Genomic DNA, 26,190 nt, shown 5'->3' with positions numbered 1-26,190 from the left:
TATGTTTTACCTTCCTCATGTACCTCCCTTGAGAGATGAGTCCCATGTGGGGCCCGGCTCTCTGTCAAAACACATGGTAGGTACATGTTCTGGAAAACATGCTACTCTTTTGAGAGCACGGAATTGCCAAAGGCTTTCATGGTTGGTTACCGTAGACCTATCAAATCAATAATAATTTATTTAATTCATTCTGTTTATTGCCTCAATATTCAAAATATGCCAGAGAAATTTTAGTTTTCTTCTGTGTGAATGCTGACAAATGCTTGATGTGGGCAATCAAGTGAATTGACTTTTTAAATAAGTTTGATCTATCAGTAGCTATAATTTCTCCGACCATTTGCTCTTTTTATTATTTTTAATGGCCTCTTTTGTCCATTTTCAGAGCCTGATATTTATAAGGAAGTGAAGCAGAAGTTGGAACTTGAATCTGTGAAATTTGAGGTACTGCTATGTTGCTGCTTAATTTTTTTTTTCCTTGTTCTATATTTTGTAGGTCGGAAACCTTATTTTGAAACCAGATTTACCCTTGAACATCTCCTTGTGTTTTCTGGTTTTATTCTCAAATATTGCCTATTTACATATGCATACAAGGTATGCAATGTTGTCATGCCAGCAGATTCCTGTACATAGTACATTGAGTGCTTGACTGTGTACTTCAATCAAAAGTGCAGGCCAGAATCTTGACTTACCATGATGAGGCATGGCATGTGGCATGCATCATGCCAGGCAATACTAATGTACATGGGTGCTTATATCTGTAGCATAGAATTAGAATTTAGTATAGTAGCCAGAGATAAGGAATTCAAGCAACATGTTGACTACTGATACTGTGATTGCTATCTCATTGACTTATCCTGGAATATAATTTTTATCAAAACATATGAAATAACTTTAATCTTTCAAGATGATTACTGGAATAGGGGATTTGTTTATGAATTTGTTTTGTTATTATTATTATTATTATTATTATTAGTATTATTATTATTATTATTATTATTATTATTATTATTATTATTATTATTATTATTATTATTATTGAATTGGGAAGTTGACAATCCATTTTACATTGGAAACAGGTATTATGTGACAAAGATCGATCTGCAAAAGAGGTAGTTTGATTCATTTTATGTTCCCTATCACAGACGACCATGCATCAAAAAGGATATTGGATGAGGTCTGCTAAAACCCCTTTTCTGTAATTTCATCACTTTAACAGGCTCCAGGTGTAGGGAATCTGGAGAGAAGAATTCTAGAAGTCAACAGGAAGAGGGTCAAGGTCATTAAACCTGGTTCTAAGACTTCTTTTCCAAACACTGAAATCCGTGGAACTTATACCCCGCCTTTTCATGTAAGCTATCTTGTTACCTCATAGAAGTGCAGATTGAGATTGTTGACATTGAGAAGCATGATAAGGTTTATTGATGAAGACTTGTAAGACTGTTAGAACATTAGGATATTGTTAAAATTTTATGATATGTTGTTTCAGTAGCTTCTAGTTGCGTAGCAGAAAGTGGCAGGGTGGGCTAGGTGTGCTTATATGAGTGTTGACATCTTATTGTACTTTTGCAGGTTGAACTGTATCGGAATGACCAACACCGATTCAAGATTGTAGTTGACAATGAGAATGAAATGGACTTGATGGTGCAAACTCGACATATGCGGGATGTCATTGTTCTTGTAATAAGAGGTTTTGCCCAGCGGTTCAACAGCACTTCTCTTAATTCACTTCTCAAGACAGAGACATGATGCATTTGGTATTAGAAGACGGGGCAGAAGAATGTGGAGGTGCCCTTCAGTATATCTTTTTGCAATGCACCATGAGGAGATTTTTTCTTTTTTTGCCTGAACTTGCTGGACGCCAGCCTTGGACGGGTTCTCAATGTGATTGCCGGTGCATGTTGTCCCGATCTTTGGTAGGGATGCAAAATGTCCAACCTCGAGGAAGCTGGACAAGCACTTTTTATCAATCATTCACCCATCGGCCTCATACTTTCGCTGGACTGCACTTGTTTGCTGTGAATTATGATGTGCCTTTGATGATTTGTGCGTTTGATATGTCTACTACGATAAGACTGTTGCGAGGAATTTTTTGAGATGTTTCTTCGAGGTATCCATACTACGCCTTTGAAGCACAATTCGTGTTTCATCCTATCTTGTACTGTTGTTTCTTATTATTCAAGTTGAGGCATGTCATTGCGAGGCCAAAATATCAATCTGGCAGGTGCAGTAGTGTATTTAATACTTAGTTATACTATTAAAAGTTGACCCAAATGTCATCAAAACTTAATATGTGAAAGTTATCATTTCTTTGAACTTTTAGAGGACCGTAGCTCATGTTTTTTGGATTATTAATTAGGAACAGAATATTGAGATTGATTCGGTGTTTTGTTATCTATTTCCAGACATTGTTATGGCCTAACTTGTTTCTTTTTATTACACCGAGTCGAGGCAGTTTAGCTTTTAACGCATTGAACGAAATTACTTGTCAGTAATAAAACTAATGCCTTTAAAAAACTAATAATGTGAACTTTCTGCACGAATAAACAGGATAAATTTATTTATTCCATGTAATATTCTACGTTTGTTATTAATTCAGGTATTATATGCTCATAGGACACTCACCTCCACGTCCTGTACCAAAGTAGGGGCAGTTGAGAAGTATTCGTCTCAGGTAAGTCTTCAGAGCCCTACCAATGCTCACCAAGCTTTTACTGCACAATTTTTAATAATCCATAAAGCAGCGATATAGTGGTAAACAAGGAGAATGAAAGTGACCGAAGATAATGCATCTGAATACATTAAATGCATCATCAATGTTCAAAGGACATTTTTATGTTGTCTCAAAAAATGTGTTCCTAATCGAGAGTTCCTTGTGAGATCTTTAATACAATTGCTGTCTCCATTGGTATAATTAAGCCCCCCATTGCTCTAAATAGTCTAATCCAAACTCGAGAAAGAAAATGTTCCACCATGTCAGATTTTCCCTACAGACAACAATCTCCCATAGGCAATCATTCAGCTTCCTACACAAGCATCTGCAGATTTGGCGAGTCCAGGCAGCACACAATATCAGCAGCCAATTTGGAAGATCTCACTCTGAAGCACCAGCTCTCCTCCTCCATACACTTGGTCTTCCGATAGCATATACAACAACAATTGTTTGGAGTCACAACACCATGGAACCAACAACGGCCCAGTGAGTCCTGAGGTTGACTCCCAAGGGTCATTGTTGGTTGTGAATCTGCATCACGTTAGCTATTCAAACATATCCACATTAATACTGAAACTAAAATTATAGTATCTCTGGTGAAGTTGCACCTGGAGAAAAGCTAAATTGACCAGTCGATTCCTGTCAAGCTCGGACTATCTGCACATTTCACAAAAACCTTAGTTACTATGACAAAAGAGATAGTATGATATGTTTGAATTCAATTTCATAGAATTGGATGAATTAAACAAAAACTATGAAACATAGGTTGGACGACTCAATTGAAGCAAAAACTTCATATATGCACTGACAAAATAGTTACATGATACTTATGGCCAAAAAAGATATTACCAGGTCAGCCGTTTTTCTGTTTTTAATAGTCAACATTGCTGCCTCCGCAAAAGCCTGTGCTGCTTCTGCATCAGCTTCTGCAGCCTCTGCCTCCTTTGCTGCCTCTTCAGCTTGCGCCATGGCTGCTTCTGCCTCCGCAACAGCTTGAGCAGCAGCTGCAGCTGCCTCTTGTGCAGTCATATTTCGCATCCGTGCTAATTCAACATCTACTTGAGATCTCAAGAGGGGTGTGAAGTCATCAACTACTGATCCGGATGGCTCCCTTTGTCTTCCCTCATAAATAGAAATATTAGATGATTTTCCTTTCTGAAAAGCTGATGTTGGTGCTATTCTATACCTGCGCTTGACCTAAAAGGGCAAGTAGGTGATAATTCTGGCCATTTAGACAAAAGGAGGAGTGACATGTATAGGCACTTCAGGGCATGAACATGTATGCAAGCATACATAACAATTTTCTATTCAACAGCAATAAGCACATAAACTATCCATTAGCCAAAACTCCATAGTTTCACGACATTGCTAACACATAAATTTAACCAGGAAAAAAACTACTACCTTAATCAATCTCCCACTTGCAGTCAATGTCTTCAGCTTAGCTGATAATAATCGTGTAAAATCTGGAGGAGGCCAATATTGATCCTACATGAAGGTAGAGAGAAATCTATGATCAAATAAAACAAGAGGTATGCAATTATTAAACTTATTGTTTTAATCCAATGATTCTGTGAGTTTGAAAAATGTTCGGGTTCCTAGTCCCTATCAGTGAAAAGATAGCACCTGCACATAATATTTATATAATCAACATTTTCTTTATAAGATTGCATCACATTTCCCTTTGAGAGAGCTAGGAGAATGGGATTTAGCCTCAGGATTGATACAAACCTCTATATACATCGCAATAGTTGTCTTGTTAGATCCAGTGGGTTCCTTCAAGTTCGTTATAGCTTCCAATATCAGATTGTCTATCCTACATACATAGTTAAGCAAAATATAAATTAGTATACATCAGTGATAACTAAAAAGGATAGCAGAAGGATCAAGATGCTGTTCTGATAGCGTTCTAGAACATGCTTCATCAGAATGAAATCAATGTTGAAAATTGGTTAGAATCTTATGTAGTTCAAATGCATAAACTCCCTTATATTTTACCTAAAAAAAAAGATATATTTACATTTAGAAGTCTTACTACTACCATCACCATTATTATGCAGAATTAAGAAAGACAATAAGGGTACATATAGATACGGGAAAGATTATGCAGAATTAAGAAAGACAATAAGGGTACATATAGATACGGGAAAGTCCATATCATCAAGTGCAGTGTTTGAATTGTTTTGTCACCATGGATCCTTGCAACTCTCATTAATCTTAGTATGTGTTGTTGTACTCATTGATCCTAACCATTCATTTTTCCATTTTCTAGTAATGAGATATATTTATAAAAGTATTTAGTGAAATACATAGGGAGGTCTAAGTATTTTAATTGGGGTAAGCAGTGTAGGGGAATGCATGCAGAGAACTAAATTCCAAGTTGGCGAGCAGTGTAGGGGAATGTATGCAGTGTAGGGGAATGTATTTTAATTGGGTGTAGTCAAATCTACACCCTTTGAAGTAGAGAAGGGAATTCCAAAGTCACCAAACACGTTCCACGTTTGAGGTATATTAACGAGTAATGACTTCAACCTTTACTGTCAATTATCTACCTGTTTTCTATACATAAATATAAGACCATAAAAAGGGCACAATCCGTAACAAATATAAGTAAAACTTCATAATTGCCGCAAGATACACTAAATAAACATGAAAATTAGAAAGAAAAAAAAAATGAGGCAAATTGATCTAAATGGAAAAGAGAAATAATGAAGCATTAGTATCACTAACCGTGAGAATGATCTTTTTTGACCAGTTACATGAATATTTTCACTACTCACAGCAATAGGCTTGATGTCAAGTATTTCATCATCACTATCTTCAATTGACGTGCTGACAGCCTTTGGGCTATTGTCATGCTTAACTATATGTTGGCTCCGTTTCATGGCTATTCTGGCCTTCTCTCGAGATCCCCACCCATTAGCAGTCACACTCAAATTCCGCCACTTGTCCTGTCCATTGAAGATAAAACAAATGGAAAAAATAAAAATCATACCTTAAGCATTCACTTAGCAATTTAAATCTCATATGTATATACTGTCTCGAGTTATTACATGACAGAAGATGCTATTTTCAAATATTTTACAGCAAAAAACCCGAAGAAGAAAAGTAGGTTTTGTCTGATTAAACAATGTACAAGAAACTTTACCTTGAGGTCCACATTTGACCTCAGACATAATGTAGCACTAAATTCTGGATCTTTCAATATTGTGCGCCATTTTCCAGCCCCGTGCTTTCGAACTCCAGCTTTGAGAGCGGACTCCTCTTCGGCAGTCCATTTTTGCTTGGGTGCGCCCATTAACAAGAAACCAAAATCTTCTATAATGGCATTTGATAGCACACTATCCTGATCACATATCAGCAGCAGGATGTCCAAGTCAAACATCAAGAAACCAACAAAGAAGATGCACAAACTAAATCAAGTTCCACAATCAAATTGTGTGAAGCTTGATAAAAATAATGTCATTTTCTAAAATGAGAGAAATCAATGACAAAAGTACAAAAACAAAATCAACCAGACTTCATCAGCTTCATGATGATCCATACATCTGCAACAAATTTCCATGCCCATGAATCCAACACCATTACTCCCACAAAGCACAGTTTTAACAGATATGACGAAAGAAACAAAAAAACAACCAAGTGAAATAGTAATGGAATGTACAAGTAATAACCGCACTACATACTCTCTAGGACTCCTTAGTTAAAATGCAACCTTCGTACAAGCAGTCAAAAAAGCGCAAAGGTAAACATTTCTGCAAAATACAACAGCTCAGTGATAACATATAGCTCTTAAAACAAAGCAGCCATAATCATCAGATAACCTACATACAAGTACTTTAGAAAATCATTGAGAAGCAGACTACCGATAAGAGATAAAAAGGAAAGGAGAAACGATCAAATCACCATAACAAGCTCAGGAATCAAATTCTATCAAGCAGAAACAAACACCGAGCTAAAATTTTGAAAGGACAATAAGAAATTTAAAAAAAAAAACCCAACATCATAATCAATGAATAACTTATCAGATATTATCGTCGACAAGCACGTTACCAAATCTCGAAATCGGAGATGGAATAAGGTCAATCTTCCACAAGTTTGTCAGTAAGCAAAACTAGAAGTCCCGATTCCATGTAAGGAAAGCGACCAACACAAACCCCGCAACAACTATCAACAAGAAAAAAGAATCCGGCAGACAATTCCGCAGTTAATTTCAAGCAGTTCGAAATCCAACGGAAAGCCCTAGTTCTCCCGAAGAACCCAAAATGGAGGTCCGAATTGAGACAATTGAACGGCAATCCAGCCAAATAAGTCACGGCAAAAAGAAGTACTCCGTGCAAAACAATAGGTCAACAATTCAAAGGAAACAAAACCCTAGATAGTTCGAGCACACCATCAAACCGAGAGAACTAAGAAAGACCAATTAGCAGCAGCAAACAACCTCCGGTCTTGGTCTTGGAATTGGCCATGGAGGAGATAATTGTGTAACCCTAACCCTCGATTAAAAATATATAGCCTCGTCTTCTCCCGAGTCTCTCTTCCAAGCGATCGGTGGCCATGAGTTGCAGATCGAAACCCAACCCAGAATTAACCGGACCAAGTTTAACCTAACCCTAACATGTTGGCTCTTCAATCCGCCCGGTAGATCGGATCAAATCTCACACACACATATAATAATATATTAAAATCGTAATTATTAGATCGGATTGGATATAAAAATGTTGAATCGATAGCCAATTAATCGAATCAGTGATTAATAACAAAATTACAAATATAATATAAATTATATCTTATCTTGAGATTTAAATATATAGATAAAAAATATTATATATGTGTATTTCAAATATATATAGATAAAATGCAAACACGTTTCAAGAAGAAATAATGTAATAGAATTTTATTTTCTTTCATTATGTAATAGTGTCTTTCGAAAAATCTAATGTGATAAATTAAGAGTCTAGCAAATTTCATTCAAATCAGTCAAGAATATCTTTATGATCCGACAGACCCATTCGGTCCAGAATTTATAGGCATGATTGAAATCCAAAATAGGAAATTGTAGTGATCGAACCAAATCACTCGAACACTATCTTATCCACTTGGCTCAGGTTACCAAGAGGCTGCCATTTCAGCACCAAGAATCTAAGGTTTATCCATGGTGGCTACCTGAGTCCACAAGGTTGACACTCCAAGATCTCCACCTCATGTTTTAAGGTCCTGATGAATGCGTGACAGCCGAGGAAGCAGCTTGATCCCTGCGGTGCAAGACAAGCCATGGCCTCCAAGCTCGCCTCTCCAGCTGCAGCCATGACCGCCCTCCCACAGTTCAGCGGCCTCAAGGTCCAGCCATCCATGGTGAGCGGGTTCACAAGCACTGGTTCAATGTTTTCTCGACTGCATTTCTTATTCTGCACTCGTGTTCTTGGTAGGTGATGCTGCCTCAACTCAAGCAGCGTGGGCGGGGAGCTTTGGGCGCTCGCTGTGACTTCATCGGCTCTCCGACCAACATCGTGAGCTCCAACTTCATGCGTATCTCGCACTATAGATGGATTTGGCACATGCACGGACGTTGGAGAATGCAGATGAGACGATCGTGTAAAATGACTGTGATGTTTGTGTTTGGCAGATAATGGTGACGAGCACGAGCTTGATGTTGTTCGCCGGGAGGTTCGGGCTGGCACCGTCGGCGAACAGGAAGGCCACGGCGGGGCTGAAGCTGGAGGTCCGCGACTCCGGGCTGCAGACCGGCGACCCCGCCGGATTCACCATGGCGGACACCTTGGCTTGCGGCGTCGTCGGCCACATCATCGGCGTCGGCGTCGTGTTAGGCCTCAAGAACCTGGGCGCCCTATGAGAGAAGCGACTTTGTCATGCCTCTCTGTCAATGCCACTCTTTGTCGTGCAACATGTGAAGCCTTCTTCTTCTTCTTCTTCTTCTTCTTCTTCTTCTCGCGGTTCAATTCAGTCAGACGTTCTATTCCTCTTTGTTGTGAACCTGAAGTACAGAAGTATCATCTAAATCCCATTCGTTTCACTTTGGACATTTAACTTTCAACCATCAGTCTGTGAATACATTCTAATTCTTGTTGCCTATTTTTATTCAATAATTCAATTTAATCAACAAAGTTTTATGATTGTATAGATACAATATAAATCCAAGAATGAGTAAACAAAACTCACTCTCATAATACTGGCATTTCATAGGCTCGATACACAAAGTGGAGACCAACCAAACGGTTCCGTATGTGTCACAAAACTCACTCTCCCATTCCCCGGTGGTGCGCACGTGATCCACGCGCTCTCGTGGTCTCCGCGCTGTACCGCACCCAACGAAGGGAAAGGGTGCACTTTGTGGTCTTGTTAATTCTCGAAAAAGAGTGTGCACTTTGGCCACCCGTCTCTAAACAACCAGCGGTATCACCAATATGGTATTTGGAGACTAGTTGGGTCCCATGTCGGATAAGTCCGGTACGTGTTGGGTGAGTCAAAAAATGCAGAAACAAAAAGAAAAGCGATAAGACTTTTGTACACGCGCGTGACCGACTTGCCGTCCTCACCTTCTTAAGGAAGGAGTCAGCCTCTCGATCTCCAAGTGGGTCCCAGAGACGCTCCAATCGCGACGAAGGAAGGTGACTGCCTAATTACCATTTGTTGTATCCACCGTTCTGAATATTAATTTAACACACACACACGCACAAAACCTTTTATTAAACGTATTTATGAAGGGGGCCATTAAAACAACGTGTCCGTCAGCGATTGCATCTTCGCCTCGGCAAGCCGCAAAACATCATTCGGAAAAGCTTGTCCAATGACGTGGCTCGGTCGAATTGGTCTGTGAGAGTGGGACCCAAACCTGCCGTCATCGCATACACCCGTAGCGCCGCTTTTGGCCTCACGTCCAATCATCGTCGCGCACCCAGACAGCCAGCCAATCGCATCGTGCCACATCATCACGTAGATTAGGTAAGCGGGACCCTATCGGCCAACTCACCGCAGGTTGGCGGAGTACAGAAACTTCGTCGAGCTGTTACTAAGCAACAAACATAATCCCACGTTTATTTCCTATTAAACAGCAACTTATGCCCGTTTGTTACGGCGCCGTTTCATTCTCATTTCGCTACTTTATTATTCGTTGGCTTTAAAGAGAGAGGGAATAATATTAAAGGAAAGATAGATAACCTCTCCTTACTTTAGGTTCCAGCGATGCTTTGTTTGCCGGTCTTATGATTGAAGTTAGATGTGGGACTCAGCTGCCAAAGGTGGGTAGGTGACATGAGTGTGTCACAAGCGGGTGAAAGAAAATACTAGACGTTCTTCACAGCCCACTTAACTTTTAATGTTTAAAACCCCTGCTTTAATTACGACCTTAATGGATAAATAACTGCCTAATCCCGTCTTCCTCCGTTAAATCCTTAGGGTTTGGTCACCCTTTTTTAACTCCTTTCCTCTTCTCCCTCCACTTCGATCGAATACCTACTCATTCCTCGAAGCCCCTCCTATGGGATCCCCGGAGGCAAAACTCTAACGGTCTTGATCTTACCCCTCCGTCGATTCCCAGGGACTGGCACCGGTGATGAAGCGGAGCAAGAGCGTGGAGTCACTTCACGGCCGGCGCTGGAGACTCTCCCACCTTCTTCTCGTCGCCGCCGCACTCTACCTTTTCTTCATCGCCTTAAAGTTCCGCCACTTCCTGGAGGTTCCATACGTCGTCAGCGACGACGGCAGCGTCTCCGGGGGACTCGACCGGCCGCTCGATGGCGTCGCTGACGTCGGGCGGAGCTTGTTTGGGTCGGCCTACCATGGCGGCGCCCACCAACGGAAGCTGGAGGATGGGCGGACCCTGGACGCTCCCCGGGTGCCCCACGGCATGGACCCACTCGTACTCCGCGCCCGGCAGTCTGGTTCCTTTGACGCGGGCTACGGCCGGATCACCGGCGAGATAATGAAGCGTTACCTGCGGGGCGGGGGCCGGCAACGGAGGGGCAATTTCTCAGTGTTGGAGGGAATGGCGCAGGAGGCGTGGGCGCTGGGCCTCAAGGCTTGGGAGGAGCTGGGGAACTACCGTTCCGGGGCCGAAATGATCCCTGCCACAGTGGTCCAGATTAAGCCCGAGTCTTGCCCCTCGTCGATCACCGGGCCTGAGACGGTGGCAGAAAGTGAGCGAGCGATGTTTCTTCCCTGTGGATTGGCCGTAGGGTCATCGATCACGGTGGTCGGCACACCGCAAGATGCCCATCAGGAGTATGTGCCTCAGCTTGCGAGGTTGAGGCAGGGGAATGATACTGTGATGGTGTCACAGTTCGTGTTGGAGCTGCAGGGGCTTAAGTCGGCGGACAGTGAAGACCCGCCCAAGATTCTGCACTTGAATCCGAGGCTGAAGGGAGACTGGAGCCAGGTTCCCATCATCGAGCACAATACGTGCTACCGGATGCAGTGGAGCAAGGCTCTACGCTGCGATGGGGTGCCTTCTAAGGAGGATGAAGAAACAGGTAAAATTTTAATTCCAATCCCTTGTTTCATTGTTCTTTAATGCTTTGTTATTTTGGCAGTACAAGTTATTTTGTTAGAGACACTTGCCGCAAAACTATATTTCTATGTCCAGTTCATGTGATTTTGACATTTGAAAATTGCATCATCTAGATAGTTTGAAAACTAATAATATTTAATGTGAACTTGATCACTAAGTTTTTACCCAAGTAAAAATGACAAATTGACCTGGTGGCCAAACTGCAATAGCTTTTGTTTGCTTTTTTATGGTGTCTGGTGTTGATTTGCTTTGTAGAATAAGTGGTCATGGGATTCTTTTGTGAATAACCTGGAAATGTTGTTGCTTTATCTGCAATTCTTACATTATTAAACAGAAGTATGAATTTTTATGTGGAATCTTTAGGCAACTATGAATAGTGCAACTGAGAATGATTTTTTACATTATAATTTGACGTAATTGTTTTAGACTAAGCCTCATGCAAATTTAAGATTCTGCATTTACTTCAAGTGAAATGTACACAAAAGCCATCATAATCTGTTCAAATTCTTTGTTTTATTACCTTCAGGAACAGCTCTTGTTGTTATTTCTAGTCCATTCCAAAAATTTCTTGATGTCCATGGTTTCTAATCCCTCTTTGTTTTCCATTTTATTATCTATATATTTCCATTGCATTGCATCCAGATTGAACTGTTATCGCTGGATATGTTTCTTTTAATTTCAGGGTAACATGTTTCTGCTAAGTCTACACTGTTGACTTATTCTTTTGTAGTTGATGGTTTTATCAAATGTGAGAAGTGGGAGCATGTTGATTCTGTTGATTCAAAGGAGACAAAGACCACTTCTTGGTTGAAGCGATTCGTTGGTCGTGCAAAGAAGCCAGAAATGACATGGCCTTTTCCATTTGCTGAAGGCAAGCTGTTTGTTCTGACAATTCAGGCTGGTGTCGAAGGATATCACATTTATGTAGGGGGGCGGCATGTATCTTCTTTCCCATATCGAATGGTGTGTAGTTTGCATCTCTTTTTTATATTTAAAGTTGACAACCCACATTTGTGGCATTTTGACAAGCAATTTGAAGGAACTGATCATTTAAATTGTTTTGTTTTCTGGTCCTGGCTAGGACCAGATGCTATATGCATTCAACTTTTGAGACTTGAAGCCTGTTTATATTCACTGATATTTGTGAATGTCCTTTGCAGGGATTTACCCTTGAAGATGCAACAGGTTTAACAATTAAGGGAGATGTGGACATACACTCGGTATATGCTACTTCTCTTCCAACTTCTCACCCCAGTTTCTCAGCTCAACATGTACTGGAGATGTCAGAAAGATGGAAATCCCCTCCTCTGCCACAAAATCCAGTTCAACTTTTTGTTGGTATTATATCAGCTACAGGTCATTTTGCTGAGCGCATGGCTGTTCGGAAAACGTGGATGCAGTATCCTGCACTGCACTCGTCAAGTGCAATAGCCCATTTCTTTGTTGCACTGGTAATTTTTGTTTGTTTGATTTTTTTTCATATTTTGCTTACTTCTTTCATTTGCAAACAAACATATTATACAAATTTTTATGCTAAATCAAAACAATAGTCACAAGTCTAGAAGTCTTTGTTTAGAGAATCATGTATAAACTTGGATCCTGATGAGCACCAACTGCAAGATGAAAAAATTCATGGACTTTTTCATGTATTCCAATCTAAATAAAATGTAGATGTTAGATATAAGGCACAGGCATTCTATGTATGTTCTATTAGGGAATATTTAACTACAATTGGGATTAGGACCAAATAACATCGTGCTACATGGATATGATTTAGTGGGTTAACTGGGTATCTTTGCTGCTATTAAGTCCATGCATTCTGAGCTCCAAGTGATGAACCAGACTTATCGTTGTTCTAGAGACACTTCAATCACAAAACGAGACAGTTAAGATGATGAATGCAAGTGTTCAGTGCTTGTAGACTTTGTCATCTACAACATGAAGTTTTCTTTATTTTTTCATGAAATTGGTATGCCACCACCATTCTTTAGTGCGCCAACTCTGTACAAGCAACCATGCCTGATTTCATAATGATATTTAGTAAACTAGAATCCTGCATCAGTTTCTAAGCCTCCGATGCTGGATCTTTGTGCTAATTTGCAAGAATTATGACTGAACTGCTATTTCATTTGTTAACTTACTATAACAAAATTTTAATCTGAAGAAACAAAGAATTTTTTTTGTATAACAGTACTAGTCATATGCAAATTAGTTTATAGCAACACACTCGGTAAAGTTTCCTCGCTTAGTGAAGATTTAAGAAATTAAGTGAATGGTTGACCTAAAATGACATTTCTGTTGAAATTATTAGTCCAGCCACTGATTTATAGCAACGTGATAAATTGCATTTTCAGAGTCCAAAGAAGGAGCTAAATGCAGCATTGAAGAGAGAGGCGGAGTATTTTAAAGATATTGTGATTTTGCCATTCATGGATCATTATGATTTAGTGGTTCTTAAAACGATTGCAATTTGTGAGTTTGGGGTAAGTTTATCATGATATTTCTTGGCATCCTGATTTATGCAATTTGCTTATAGAACACAGTTCATCACATGTATTAACTTGGCCGTCTTTATCCTGTAGGTTCACAATTTGACTGCAGCATATATTATGAAATGTGATGATGATACATTTGTTAGGGTGGATGTAATACTGAGAATGATCGAAACAGATGCTTCTAATTCATCTCTTTATATGGGTAATCTAAACGTCTTGCATAGACCACTCAGGAGTGGAAAATGGGCAGTCACGTATGAGGTGGGTATACTACATAATATTTAATGCATTTATAGGAATTCTTTTTATTAGTGTAACTTCCTTTTTTATATTTTCTGTTGAGAGCATCATTGAAACTGATTCTTGTGTAACTTCCTCTTTCTTTTGATCCTCTTCAAATCATTAGATATGAGCATATCTATATTGTGTGGATGGTTTCTTGAACTAGTTCCCTGAAATTGTTCTTCCCTTGGTTTACTTCGTTTGAAGTCTGTATAATCATAAATCTTATGCTTGGACATGTCCACATGTCTTTTACCACTGCCATTGTGCCTTATTTATATATATTAGGAAGTGCCTTGATAATGACATGATGATATTGTTTACAGGAATGGCCAGAAGAGATATATCCTCCATATGCTGATGGGCCTGGATACATAATCTCAAAGGACATCGCCAGATATGTTGTATCCCAACATGCCAACCATAGCTTAAGAGTAAGCTTCTTGCAACCTTGAGAACCTAACATCTAGCATGCATAAGGTGTCTTAGTGCCTTAGCTTTATGCACTTGTGGCACATATAATTTGCAGCTATTCAAGATGGAAGATGTAAGCATGGGTATGTGGGTTGAAGAGTTCAACACCACCACAACCACCACCATTCAGTATTCCCACAGCTGGAAGTTCTGCCAGTCTGGATGCATGGAAAACTATTTTACGGCACATTACCAGTCACCCAGGCAAATGATATGCTTATGGGAAAAATTGTCACACGGTCGAGCTCAGTGCTGCAACTTTAGATGACAAGGTGATGTTCACCATCTGATTTCTTATTGATTCTTCAGTGCAATTTTCTAGGGGGATACTAAATTTGGGTGATTCAAGATGGAAGATGTAAGCATGGGTATGTGGGTTGAAGAGTTCAACACCATTATCACCACCACCACCACCACCACCATCACCACAGCTGGAAGCTCTGCCAGTATGGATGCATGAAAAACCATTTTACGGCACATTACCAGTCACCCAGGCAAATGATATGCTCATGGGAAAATTTGTCACACGGTCGAGCTCAGTGCTGCAACTTTAGATGACAAGGTGACGTTCATTTCTTGTTGATTCTTCAGTGCTGATTCTTCAGTGCAATTTTTATCGGGGGATACCAAATTTGGGTGTGATTTTGCTGGAACCACATTGCCCCCTAGTTGTAAAAGTAATGTAAATCTATTTTGATTTTTCAACAGATCCTCCACATTTAGTTTGTTACATAGGAAGCATAAAGATCAAACGAGGATCATTACATGACATAACTTTTTCTGATAATTTCTTTCGTGCGTATCTTCTTTCTTTCATTTGCACGCCCCTCCTTTCATGCAATTTGTGCGCAGTTTAATCTGATGTGATGAATTGTTTGTATGGCAACGAATTTATCTCATTCCAACGCGGAAGGTAATTGTTTGTGCAATACTTCAAAGTATTAGAAAATGTCTGTTCTGAAATGAGAGAAGTCGGAAGCTGCTATGTTTCCTTGAAAACCTTGCAGAGTGGAGAGCCATACAAGCTAAACGAGACCCTTATGTGCTCTTCTTATTTCTCTATCAATTTTTTGATCAGTATATAACAATTACTAGACTCCTATCCCACTTCACAGTCGCTTATCTACAAGTGGTGTTGACTGCTTATATTGGAATCCGAGTGTTCTTCTTCTTCTTCTCTACCAACTGCTTGAGCTCCTCATCGGTGCTCTTGAGCATGGTAGACAAGGGCAGGGTAAGCCCGCTGTGTCGCAGCTCCTGATGCCTGCGCTTGATCCTCTTCTCCAAGCTGAAAGCAAAGTACTGGGGGAAGTCCTTGAGGTCCTGCAAGCTCCTCCCCATCTGCCCGACCAAGTACTCGTACTTGGGCTTGAAGTTCCTGTCGATGCTGAAGGTGAACAGCCCCGGGCACCTTAGCACCATCCCCACCGCCTCCTCCCTCGACATGCCCAACCCCACCAGGTACTGCAGCTTGGGGATCAGGGTCTTCTCCACGCTGGAGACCAGAAGAACGGGGTCGTGGTAAGCGAGCGCGTTGGTGTCCGTGAAGCCCAGACGCCGGAGGTAGTCGAGGGCGGGCTTGAGCTGGTCGCCGACGCTGGAGGCTAGCAGCCGGGGACACTTGTTGATGACCCGCCGGAAGCCGGAGTCGGGGACGCCGAGATCTCGGGAGAGGAAGGCGAAGACGGGGCCGAGGTCGGCGCGGACGCTGGAAGTCAGGATCCGGGGGCACATGCCCAGGATGCGGCCCAGGTCCTTGTGGTGGATGCCCTTGGAGAGGAGGTAGGCGATGACGGAGTGGACGGAGTCGAGGCTGGCAGTGCGGAGCGCCGGGTTGAGCGAGAGGGCCCGGCCGGCGTCCACGCCCATCACCTCCAGGCTGAGGATCTTCTCCTTGACGTGAGTTGGAAGGCCCGGAATCGGGACGGCGAAGTCTTTACTGCTGCTGCTTGGAGCTGGGCTGAGCACCGACGGCTTTGCGGCTAACTGGGCGGCGGCGGCGGTGGTGGTGGGAAGGATAAGGGAGGAGGAAGCACAGAGGGAGTGGAGGAGAGGCATGTTGCAGTTGGAGCAAGACGGCACAAACTGTGGATGGATCACCATGTAACCTACCGCTCCATGGAGAAGGCAGTTGTTCCCCATCCGTCATCTGTTGAAGATTGGGAGACTACGTGGTGAAACGATGGAAGCTCATTGGTGGCTACGATTTTTACAGGTATCAATATCTGACACATAAACACAAACTGATGATGAATTTTAAGAAATATCATTTTGTAGTTACAGTTAGTACTTAATTTCAAAGTGGTTATTGTTTTGGTTAGCATAGGTTGATATGACCTTTTCAGACCGATGTAAGGGGGGAAATTAAGCGGAATATATAAACGTTATATTAAAATTTATAAGGGTGAATATTCTATTTCTAAACCTTGCAAGCGTAGATAAGGATTTAGAATAGACGAACTATGGACGGTCGAGATGACAGAGGTGAGTGACGATGGACGGTAGAGATGACAGAGGAGGTCCCAACAAAGCTGGTGGCGCGCTCTCCCGATGGCTTGCTTTGCGGTATAAAAACGGCGTCTCTCGATGCCATACGGCACAGAGAGGACGAGAGGAGAGGAGGAATGGGCGACGAGAGGTATACTTCTTTCGATCTTTTTCCCTAGACATCCGTCGTCCGATCCCCTTTTCGCTCTGTCTTTCTTGTCGATCGATTTGCCTCACTTTGTCATGAGATCGATTCGCTCTTCTATTTATGATGTTAGGGTTCTTGTCGATCGATTTGCCTCATTTCGTCATGAGATCGATGCTCTCTTCTGTTTATACTGTTAGGTTCTTGGACCGGGTTCTTGTCGATCGATGATCACTTCGTCATGAGATCGATGCTCTCTTCTGTATATATTGTTAGGGATTCTTATCGGGTTCTTAGGATGAGGAGGAGGAGGAGGAGAGCGAGGAATGGGCGACGAGGGGTACCCTTTCGATTCTCTCCCTAAAGATCTGTCTTCCGATCATTTAATCTCTTCTCTCCTTCTTACTTTACCGTCATCTCCGTTCGTGAGGGTTGCAATATTGTTCGAGGTTCTTGTCGATCGATTTGCCTCATTTGTCATGAGATCAATGCTTTTCTGCCGCGTCTGTCTTTAGCGTTCTGAGATCTCGTTATTAATACGAGGAGGAGAGCGAGGAATGGGCAACGAGACGTATCCTTCTCTTGATCGTTCCCTTAGAGGTCCTCTTCTGATGCCCTAATCTCTTCTCTCTATTTCTTTCTTTGCCTTTATCATCGTCGGTGTGAATTGCAATCTTGATCGGGGTTCTTGTCGATCGATTTGGTATCCATCTTTAGATATCTTCCCTAAAGATCCTTCTTCCGTGCCCTAATCTCTTCTCTCTTTCTTATTTTCTTTGCCTCCATCTACGTCTGTGAGGATTGAAAATCTTGATTTGGAAATCTTGATTGCAAATCTTGATTACGGTTCTTATCGATCAATTTGCCTCATTCAAACGTGAGATCGATGCTATCTTCCGCTTCTGTCGTTAGGTGATCTTAGGTCGGGTTGTTGGACTCTGTTTTATTTCCTTTATCATCGTCTGTGAGGATTGCGATCTTGATTAAGGTTCTTATCGATAGATGTACCTCATGTTGCCATCAGATTCGTTCTTCGGTTTCTTGTTGGTGGGTTATTAGAACGGGTTTGTGGATTGCCGTTGCTGGAGCAGTTTACATTGGGTTTTGCGTCTTCTTGATTGGATTGTACCCATATGTTTGAAGAATAGACTTGCGTTTTCCAGACTGAGTTGGAAACTGCTTATGTTAATCTTGATATGAACATAATCTGATCTGATCGCTTCTCTCCATGTTTTGATGTACATAGATTTTTGCTTAAGATGTTCTTGACAAATAGTTGAATGTTATCCAAGTACATATCTCTTTAATCACACCTGTATCCCATTTGCTATATCAAGATCCCTGTGAAAACGAGCTAGTAGAAACTTTTTAACCTCCAGTGGCTCTAGCTACCTATTTTACATCAACATCTGGAACAGCATAATTGCAATGCTTAATTATGATAATTGTATCGCCTCTATATAGTTATACACTTGGAGATGTAGATTGATTGGCATACTTGATTCATTCCGGTGATAGAGAACCATGGTTCTCCCTCAGTCGAATGCTTTGAACTTTTTCATTAATCATGCTTCATATACTGCATTAGTGTGTGTTAGTTTTTTATTGTTTCCTTTGTAATCAAAGGATCAATTGGTGTCCAATGTATGACCAGCAAATGCAATTAGTTATGGTTGATAGAATCTATGATTAATGATTGGTAGCCGAAACTGAGTTTATGTCTCTGCAGTTGTTTGTTATCTTTTTCTTGTGGTTCTTGTTTGCCATTATAGGTAGTTTGTTATGAAATAAATGTGTTTCCTTTACTCCTCAGATGTATACTCCTTCCTTTTCTGTGTGATTAAAATACCTTAAGTACTGTACGTTTAGTGGTATAGCAGTCATACAATCATTTGCTTAAATGTTGCATAGGAGCTAATTTTGAATTATCTATTTTAGTGTTCCCCACTGGTCCCAATGCAATTTTGGAATTCATGATTGCTTTGTTATTGTATATCCAAATTCTGGCACATTCACATGCGCATGAAAACCAACAGTACTCACTTCTCTCACTTCGAATCATGTCACCATTTTGGACCCTTAAGCCAACTCCAACTGCCTCTCTTGCCTGGTCTGTCATCATCCATATGTGTGACCTAACTTGTTTCAATTTCAATAAGTGAATGGTTTGTAAATCTGGATCAAGTTGGGTTTGAATTTTTTAATTTGGTTCATGTGAATTAAATTTTTATTAGCCTATTCATATGGAACAGATCGCAATGGCGACAGGTAACTAAAATGTGCATTTAAAGAACAAAAAGGGATTCTTTATTAATTCTGGTCATCTTTGTTTGCAGTTTTTAACGAAACAAATGGTCCTCCATAAGATTTTGAATCTTTTCTGATATCATCATTCTTAGCTTTGGATGTGAACCTGGCTATTATGTCTAGGTTTTAGTTTTAGCCACTTGGATTCAGTTGCTGATTGAGGCAATGTTGACTGTATGTTTCCATGTGTACCTATATCAAGGTTGACATATGTGCACAAATATCTTGCTTCAGCAATTTTCAATTCTTTTAATAAATTCCAAGATTCTCTTGTGCTTATTTAACTAAAAATTGGTGTGGAATATGGATTTGATCTAGACGATCGCCAAAAATTGGCATCCGTATGTCTTAACCGGTGTGGGATTATGGATAAATTTGCATTCATAAGAAGGTTTCAAAAATTATTTACATCTTTAGCAAGATAAGGATTCAAAATTGCTGAAGGGTCAACTCAGAAAGAGACAATTAGAAAAGCGTAGTGCATTGGCAGAGAATTTGAAAAAGTTTGCATGTTGTGGGACTTTGACAGGCGTTTTGTGAGCTCCGTTATTTTATACTGCTTCTGTTTGTGACCTCTTTTATATTTGTATATTTGTGTGTGTATGTATATATATGAAATTAAAAGATTTTCTATATATATGTGTATATGTGTGTGTGTATGTATATATATGAAATTAAAAGATTTTCTAGGTGTACAAATATGTATTTATATAAATAACGAATCTGAAACAGTATAAATATGTATTTTCGAGGTGTACAAATAATTACAATTTGGCGTCAAAAAGATCCCACATGAGTTTGTGAGATGAACAATGACTTTCTGATGGAAAAAATCGTTTCCATGGAAAGAAGATGATAATTCAAGTTTCCAACTTCTTTGAAACTATTGAGAAAAGAATACCTAGATGTGATTCCACAGAGGCACTTTAGCAGAAGCTGAAAAAAAAACAGTTTCATAAGTTCAAACACTTTGAAATTTCAATTTCTTCTTGGATGCAAACGATCGCTTCATCAAGATGGCGGCCGTGACTGAGACGACGTGGAAGACTCACTCTCCTCCCCTCTTCACGATACCAAGGAAGCAGTGATCACAAAAAGGAAAAACAAGACTGCATCTCTGTGGCAGTGGACACGCAAACCCGGCCATGTAGATCGTCATCGGTCATCTGAATTTTCGTCAGGAACAAACGCGTTTCTTTCTCTGTTTTTTCATCTGTCTACATGTGTTTGAAATTGTAACATATCTATTTAGCAAACTAGCAGGAAATTCTTGCAACATTTGAATAATAATTAATTAAAGTAGGCTGCTGGAGAGATAGAGGCGTGCTCTTTCCTCGTTTTATTCTTCATGTTTTATTCAGTATTTTTTCTAAAACAGTGCTTCATAAATAACATGTCATCAGTAAAAAGTTTAAATTTTTATTTATAGTTTTTATTAAAATTTTTTTAGGTTTTTGGTACCAATAACATTAATTATTTTATCTTCTATCATTTTTATCTCGATAATATAAATTTTTTATATATTTTTTTATTAATTACTCAACACATAGATTCATAAAGTATTTTTGTCTGTATTTGACAATCACACAAGACTCCTAATGTCCCTAGTTATTTTTATCTTCATTAATTATTAACATTAATTTTCTGAATAAATCAATAATTTATTAATCTACTACTATCATTTATTAAATTTCTGAATATTTGTTTATCTTTAATAATTTAATTTTTTTTCATATCTTTTAGATTTTTCTCATTTTTACAATCTTATCAATCTTTAAAACATAATCTATTAGTAAAAATTATTTTTTGAATTTCCTCACACCACCATCAACGTTCTCTTAAGTTTATACTTTTACCTTTAATTTCACTAAATATCTTGTTTGTAATCCAAATAATATTAATATTATCCTCATCTAAGTTTTAAGTCTATCTCATTTTCTATCTTATTCTTAAAAGTATTCATATTATCATTTTTTTACTATCCTTTTTTATTTTTATAATAAATATCTAATATCGTTGATCTATTGATTCATCAAATTTTCGCTTAGTATAACTTTATAATTCTTACAAATAATTTTATCTATCTTTCTAGTAAGAAAAAAATCTATTTGACTATAATTGTAACTATTCTTATAAATAATTAAATGTTCATCACTATTTTTAAAGTGAGTGTTTGCAATCATAAGATCACACGAAGTTGCAAAATCTAAAATCATATCATTATCTTCATTTCTCTCCTCGCAACCAAAGGTTCTATGCGCCCCTTTATATTCATCATATGTTTTCCTATATGACTATTCAAATCTCGTCTAATTATATTTTTCAATTATAAACATTCATATCATCTAAGCCTTCTAAAAATTCTCTTTTGGATTCATCGTCCAATCCAACTTGAGAGCATAAGTAATAGTGACATTTAATATGTTTTATCCTTTTTAAAATATTAGAACTATAATTCTATCTCTAAATCTTTTTATATCTACAACATTATTCTTAATATTCTTATCAACAATAATTCTTATACTAATTTTATGTTTAATTTTTTTAATATATCAAATTTTAAATCCAATACTATTAATCTCTCTAGATTTTTTTCCTACCAACTAAGTCTCTTGTAAGTAAATAATATTTATTATTCTTCTGGTCATAGTGTCTAACATTATAATCCCCCCTAAAGAGTTTTTATATTTCAAATTGCTTACCTAACTAACCCTGTATTCTTTGACTAACTTCTTTACTCTCATTAGTCCAAAACAATGAGAGAACACATCCGGATGCCAATATGATGGGTCGCTTTCAAACGATCTTTTAGTCTATCATTTGTAACTTAAGATACCTAGGTGGTGAAAATGTCTCATGTCACTTTCGGGTAACAATCTAACTATATACTAAAATTGATTAAATTTTATATTCATGAGATATGACATAATTTTACATTCATAGTCAATGATAATATAATTCTTCATCTTTTTCTTCGGACTTGAGACTAACAGAGACAATGACTCAATAAGATTGACTAAAGGGACTAAACTTATGTTATCTATAACCAACCATGCCTACTATCTAACTTGCATCATTACTTTTTTACTTCAGAAAAAAAAAAGGACCAACACCTGATTGTTTAAAAGCCTAGCTATTATGTGAACAATCACGAGCTTGGACCAACACCTGGGTTCCAAATGGATACTGAATTTCAGGCAAGAGCTCGTGAATAGAAAACATCTTTGCCTACTTTTTTTTTTTCTTTTCTATGTCAGAAAAAAAAATTACTAAAGAAATGACACTCTATCATATATCAATAAGTGATTCTACATGCTTGTCTACTAACAAATATCATTCCAAGAAACGAAAAAACATTCCATAGAGAACAACTTCCAAAAGTAGGTTTCATTGTACAAGAAAGCGTTCATACCTTTCTGGCACAGCATGTTCTGCTCAACACACCCCCGTATACTTGATGTCACGGGCCAAAATTTAGTCCAATCATATGCTGACACCTCCAACTCATGTTGTGTGATGTGTGCCGATGTCCTTCCAACAAGCTATGTTCCAAAATGTGCCGGTTAGTATGTGATTAAATCCTTAATAGTGGAATTACAGATAATAATCACAAATTCTTTTACTGATTGTGGTAATGCATGACCGGTGAACATGGTAATATGTATATATTTTTTTTACTGATTGATCCTTTGTACAAGTTAAAAACCTAAAACCAAAGATGATCAAGTTCAGATTAAAAAAAAATAGCGTTATGCAAGATCAAGATTTAAAAACCCAGATGTGGCTGACATTTCTGATATGCTTATTTTGGCACATAAAGATATTGATGCAAAGTGTTAATCTGCCATCCGAAAGATAACCAGCTATGAAGTGTAAGACGAACCTTATTCATATTACACATGAACTTTGATAGCCCAGGAACTCCATTAAATTCGATTCTCCGGTTAATTTTTGCACCATGCGTGCCTTCAAATCTCTACATGAATAATACATTTAACATTAAGACACCAAATGACACAACATAGAGAACCAAAAATAAACATTTATCACCTTGAGCTGTATGACAAGCACATTGGGTGCTCGTGTATAAACATCTGCTTTCTGGCTACAGAGAGTTTCTTACGGCTGGCTGAAAAGGACAAAAACAGCGTCTACGTTTCAGTGACATGGCCTATCATATGAAGCAGAAAGAACAAAGAACAGAATGGCTCGCTTACTTGCTGTACTTGAGGCTGAAAGAATCGAGCGAGGGCAGCCTTGCACGGGAGGTACTTCACCTGGCTGAGCAGGGCCCCCCCGAAGATCTCCTTCATCAACGGTGCTGGACCATGAGCGCTCCTCCGCTTTAGGGTTACCACCGCTGATGCTTCGCTTGTGGGTCTTGAGGCAAACGTTGTGGCAGCAGGAGCCGATAACGTAGCGGAGGAACTCGTGGGTGTCCTCCTGACGGCGCCACCGGAAGTGCTCAGCGAAGCTGGCGAGGCACTTGTGAATCTTGGACGGCGCGCCGAGTGGCCCATCAAGGCTGAGGGATCGAGCGATCTGCCGCTCGAGGATGCAGAAGGCGCACTCCTTCTCTCGATTCTCGAACGACGACTTTCCTATAAATTAACCCCCGACCGTTTCTTGAAATTTCTACCAAGAAATAGGGCAAGAAATCAAGAAAAGAAGGGGGTCGAGGAGGTAGGGTTTACAGAGAGACGAGCGCCGAGAGGAGAGGTAGAACTGGGCGAGGGGCGGGGTGTCGGTGACGCTGTTGAGGTAGCAAGAGTTTCCGAGGTTCTTGAGGCCCTTCTCGTCCTCTTCACTGATGCCGCCGCTACGTCTTCGTGGTCTTCGATCGCTGCCGCTACGGCAAGAGAGGAAGAACAAGAGACGAAGAGGAGAGGGAGGCGGCGAGGAGGAGACGGGAGGGGACCTCGGTGGAGGAAATGGGCAAGAAACATCATGGCGGTGCGATTGTTTCGCTCTTTTCTACGAGTTGTTGGCCAAGAAACCAATTGCCAGAATGCCTTACCACACGACTTAACATACGACCAGAATATGTAGCGTCATATCCTTCGGTCGCACTCTGAGTCGTAGCTTAAGTCGACACATTAAGCAGCTGTTAACTATTACGCCCAACGGCCCGAGTAACAGAACCAGTACCAAGAAGAGTATATATACTAATACGGAAACACATATACCCAAAAAATTACCTGCACTGTGAGGGGATCCAACGATGGCTCCCATGGGCCCTCAAACTCCCAGCCCAAGACGGGTAGGTTGGTGATCAAGCCAATTTCTCTAATAATTGTAACCGTTACATAGACTAACTCACAGTAATAGCTATAAGTTAATTATTTGTAGGGTAATTAAACATTTGGAATTGGATTTTATATATATATATATATATATATATATATATATATATATATATATATATATATATATATATTAAATTTAACTAATAATTATAAAAATATTAAATTTGTCATGATTAAATATAGAATATATTTTTTTTATTAAAGATAAATGATGAAGATAAAATTTGATAAGACTGACACAAGAATTTATGTCATCAAATATGTATAAGTTAAACTACAAATTTGTTACAAACCTGATATGTCAAACAAACCCTTTTCCACCATAAACATATCAGGGGAGATAAAAAAAAAGGAAAAAGAAGAAGAAGAAAAAGAGCTCCTTTTGTCTTCTCTAACTGGTAGAAATTAATAGGCCTCGTCATGCCCGCTGCAGCATATGATCGGGAACAACAACAGTTTCTGCTTTTGACTGTAAGGAGAGACATCATTCATTCTGGCCTTTCTCTTCTGAAGAAACCGCTGCAGCGATCGCTTCATCGAGAGTCCAGGATTAAGCATCTGTGGCATGGGTCGAGGAGATGGCGGCCGCGGCAGAGACGACGTGGAAGACTCCACGCTTTGTTGCTGCTGTTGCTGCTTCTTCTCGGTCACCATGTCGTCCATCTCCCTCTTCGCCATTGATATGAGAGCTTTTGCCTTCACGATACCAAATCAAGCGATCAGCAACCAACCAAGCAGTACTAAACGATCACAAAAAAAAAGGAGTCTCTGAGCCGAAGGAAAGGAAAGAGAACAATCGACAAACCTGCATCTCCGTGGCATTGCACACGCAAACCCGGCCATCGTAGAAGATCGTCATTTGCTGCTGGTTTCTCAGCGGCGAGTCGACCCTACATGGACGTGCAGGAAAAGAATTAAGAGAGGAAACAAAGCCCGGTACGAGCAGAAGGATTCAACGGGATGGATCGAACGCAGTACCTGCTGAGTTTAGACGAGTCGGATCGATAGTTCCGGTGGCCATCCTCGCCGGTGCAAAGCGAAAGCCGGAGCTCAGGATCGCAGCCCATCTCCACTTCTGCCTTTCTCCTCCTCCTCCTCCTCTTCTTCTTCTTGCTGGTGATTTCGGTGGCGCTTCTCTTGGAAAAGTAAGAGTTTGGTGATTGCGGAGGGGCTGAGTAGGCGTTATATACGCGTTTTCCACAGGAGACGAGTGGACGGGAGGAGAACGTGGAGAATGAGGAGCTCGTGCATGAAACGTTTCTTCGTCGGTAGGCGATCCTATCGGCTGCCGTGAAAGACACACTCGACAACAGGATACTTCCATATCCCCGTTAGATTTCGGTGTCGGCTGCCGTCTTTGCCACACAAATGTGGTACGCCATTGTTTTTCTCGTGCGGAACAGTGACGGGAGGAGCAGCTGTTGGACCGAAGCCTACCCACCATCTATTTGCGGTGC

The 26,190-nt window shown here is 39.9% G+C and overlaps 6 protein-coding genes and 1 long non-coding RNA gene across 11 annotated transcripts in view; 3 read left to right on the top strand and 4 right to left on the bottom strand.

The window, feature by feature from the left end:
• The window catches only part of LOC103989562 (187-kDa microtubule-associated protein AIR9-like), a 28,195-nt gene extending 25,988 nt beyond the window's left edge, over window positions 1–2,207 (top strand). For both annotated transcript variants that reach the window (XM_065153172.1, XM_065153173.1), the window contains 4 exons: window positions 383–441; window positions 1,077–1,109; window positions 1,217–1,348; window positions 1,570–2,207. In XM_065153172.1, coding sequence (XP_065009244.1) covers window positions 383–441; window positions 1,077–1,109; window positions 1,217–1,348; window positions 1,570–1,746 — 401 coding nt within the window. In that variant the 3' untranslated portion in view covers window positions 1,747–2,207. The remainder of the gene's footprint in view (window positions 1–382; window positions 442–1,076; window positions 1,110–1,216; window positions 1,349–1,569) is intronic.
• A 558-nt stretch (window positions 2,208–2,765) lies between these two features.
• On the bottom strand, window positions 2,766–7,318 carry LOC103989561 (single myb histone 6). 3 transcript variants are annotated; one of them, XM_009408438.3, is made up of 9 exons: window positions 7,152–7,318; window positions 6,397–6,465; window positions 5,859–6,056; window positions 5,441–5,661; window positions 4,442–4,526; window positions 4,115–4,198; window positions 3,560–3,907; window positions 3,319–3,367; window positions 2,766–3,241 (listed from the first exon to the last, which is right to left on the bottom strand). In XM_009408438.3, exons 3-8 carry the CDS (start codon window positions 6,006–6,008, stop codon window positions 3,353–3,355), a joined length of 903 nt encoding a protein of 300 aa, XP_009406713.2. In that variant the 5' UTR covers window positions 6,009–6,056; window positions 6,397–6,465; window positions 7,152–7,318; the 3' UTR covers window positions 2,766–3,241; window positions 3,319–3,352. The 3 variants fall into 3 exon arrangements, with proteins under 3 accessions (XP_009406713.2, XP_065013611.1, XP_009406711.2); XM_065157539.1 differs by lacking the exon at window positions 6,397–6,465 and having other exon boundaries at window positions 2,766–3,203; XM_009408436.3 differs by lacking the exon at window positions 6,397–6,465 and having other exon boundaries at window positions 7,152–7,317.
• A 592-nt stretch (window positions 7,319–7,910) lies between these two features.
• LOC135641749 (photosystem I reaction center subunit psaK, chloroplastic-like) lies at window positions 7,911–8,751 on the top strand. Its single transcript, XM_065157436.1, has 3 exons — window positions 7,911–8,065; window positions 8,140–8,220; window positions 8,337–8,751. Exons 1-3 carry the CDS (start codon window positions 7,985–7,987, stop codon window positions 8,562–8,564), a joined length of 390 nt encoding a protein of 129 aa, XP_065013508.1. The 5' UTR covers window positions 7,911–7,984; the 3' UTR covers window positions 8,565–8,751.
• Window positions 8,752–10,139: 1,388 nt separating this feature from the next.
• LOC103989559 (hydroxyproline O-galactosyltransferase GALT2) lies at window positions 10,140–15,304 on the top strand. Of its 2 annotated transcripts, XM_065153170.1 has the most exons (8): window positions 10,140–11,199; window positions 11,968–12,200; window positions 12,398–12,688; window positions 13,592–13,720; window positions 13,820–13,993; window positions 14,341–14,448; window positions 14,544–14,760; window positions 14,838–15,304. In XM_065153170.1, exons 1-7 carry the CDS (start codon window positions 10,284–10,286, stop codon window positions 14,754–14,756), a joined length of 2,064 nt encoding a protein of 687 aa, XP_065009242.1. In that variant the 5' UTR covers window positions 10,140–10,283; the 3' UTR covers window positions 14,757–14,760; window positions 14,838–15,304. The 2 variants fall into 2 exon arrangements, with proteins under 2 accessions (XP_065009242.1, XP_009406708.2); XM_009408433.3 differs by having other exon boundaries at window positions 14,544–15,304.
• Window positions 15,305–15,514: 210 nt separating this feature from the next.
• On the bottom strand, window positions 15,515–16,694 carry LOC103989560 (transcription termination factor MTEF1, chloroplastic-like). Its single transcript, XM_009408434.3, has one exon. The coding sequence runs from the start codon at window positions 16,628–16,630 to the stop codon at window positions 15,632–15,634; it is 999 nt and encodes a 332-aa protein (XP_009406709.2). The 5' UTR covers window positions 16,631–16,694; the 3' UTR covers window positions 15,515–15,631.
• A 3,424-nt stretch (window positions 16,695–20,118) lies between these two features.
• Window positions 20,119–24,672, bottom strand: LOC135639425 (uncharacterized). Its single transcript, XR_010496938.1, has 6 exons — window positions 24,122–24,672; window positions 23,645–24,028; window positions 23,478–23,556; window positions 23,311–23,403; window positions 22,840–22,969; window positions 20,119–20,644 (listed from the first exon to the last, which is right to left on the bottom strand). It is a non-coding gene; the product is annotated as an uncharacterized LOC135639425 (long non-coding RNA).
• A 234-nt stretch (window positions 24,673–24,906) lies between these two features.
• LOC135639424 (protein TIFY 5A-like) lies at window positions 24,907–25,886 on the bottom strand. Its single transcript, XM_065153171.1, has 3 exons — window positions 25,712–25,886; window positions 25,539–25,623; window positions 24,907–25,429 (listed from the first exon to the last, which is right to left on the bottom strand). The coding sequence occupies exons 1-3, from the start codon at window positions 25,798–25,800 to the stop codon at window positions 25,139–25,141; spliced, it is 465 nt and encodes a 154-aa protein (XP_065009243.1). The 5' UTR covers window positions 25,801–25,886; the 3' UTR covers window positions 24,907–25,138.
• Window positions 25,887–26,190: the final 304 nt, after the last annotated feature.

This window comes from Musa acuminata, chromosome BXJ3-6, assembly GCF_036884655.1.
Source record: "Musa acuminata AAA Group cultivar baxijiao chromosome BXJ3-6, Cavendish_Baxijiao_AAA, whole genome shotgun sequence".
Taxonomy (NCBI): domain Eukaryota; kingdom Viridiplantae; phylum Streptophyta; class Magnoliopsida; order Zingiberales; family Musaceae; genus Musa; species Musa acuminata.
The sequence above is the reverse complement of the archived record's forward strand: the minus strand, read 5'-3'. Positions and strand labels throughout refer to the sequence as shown.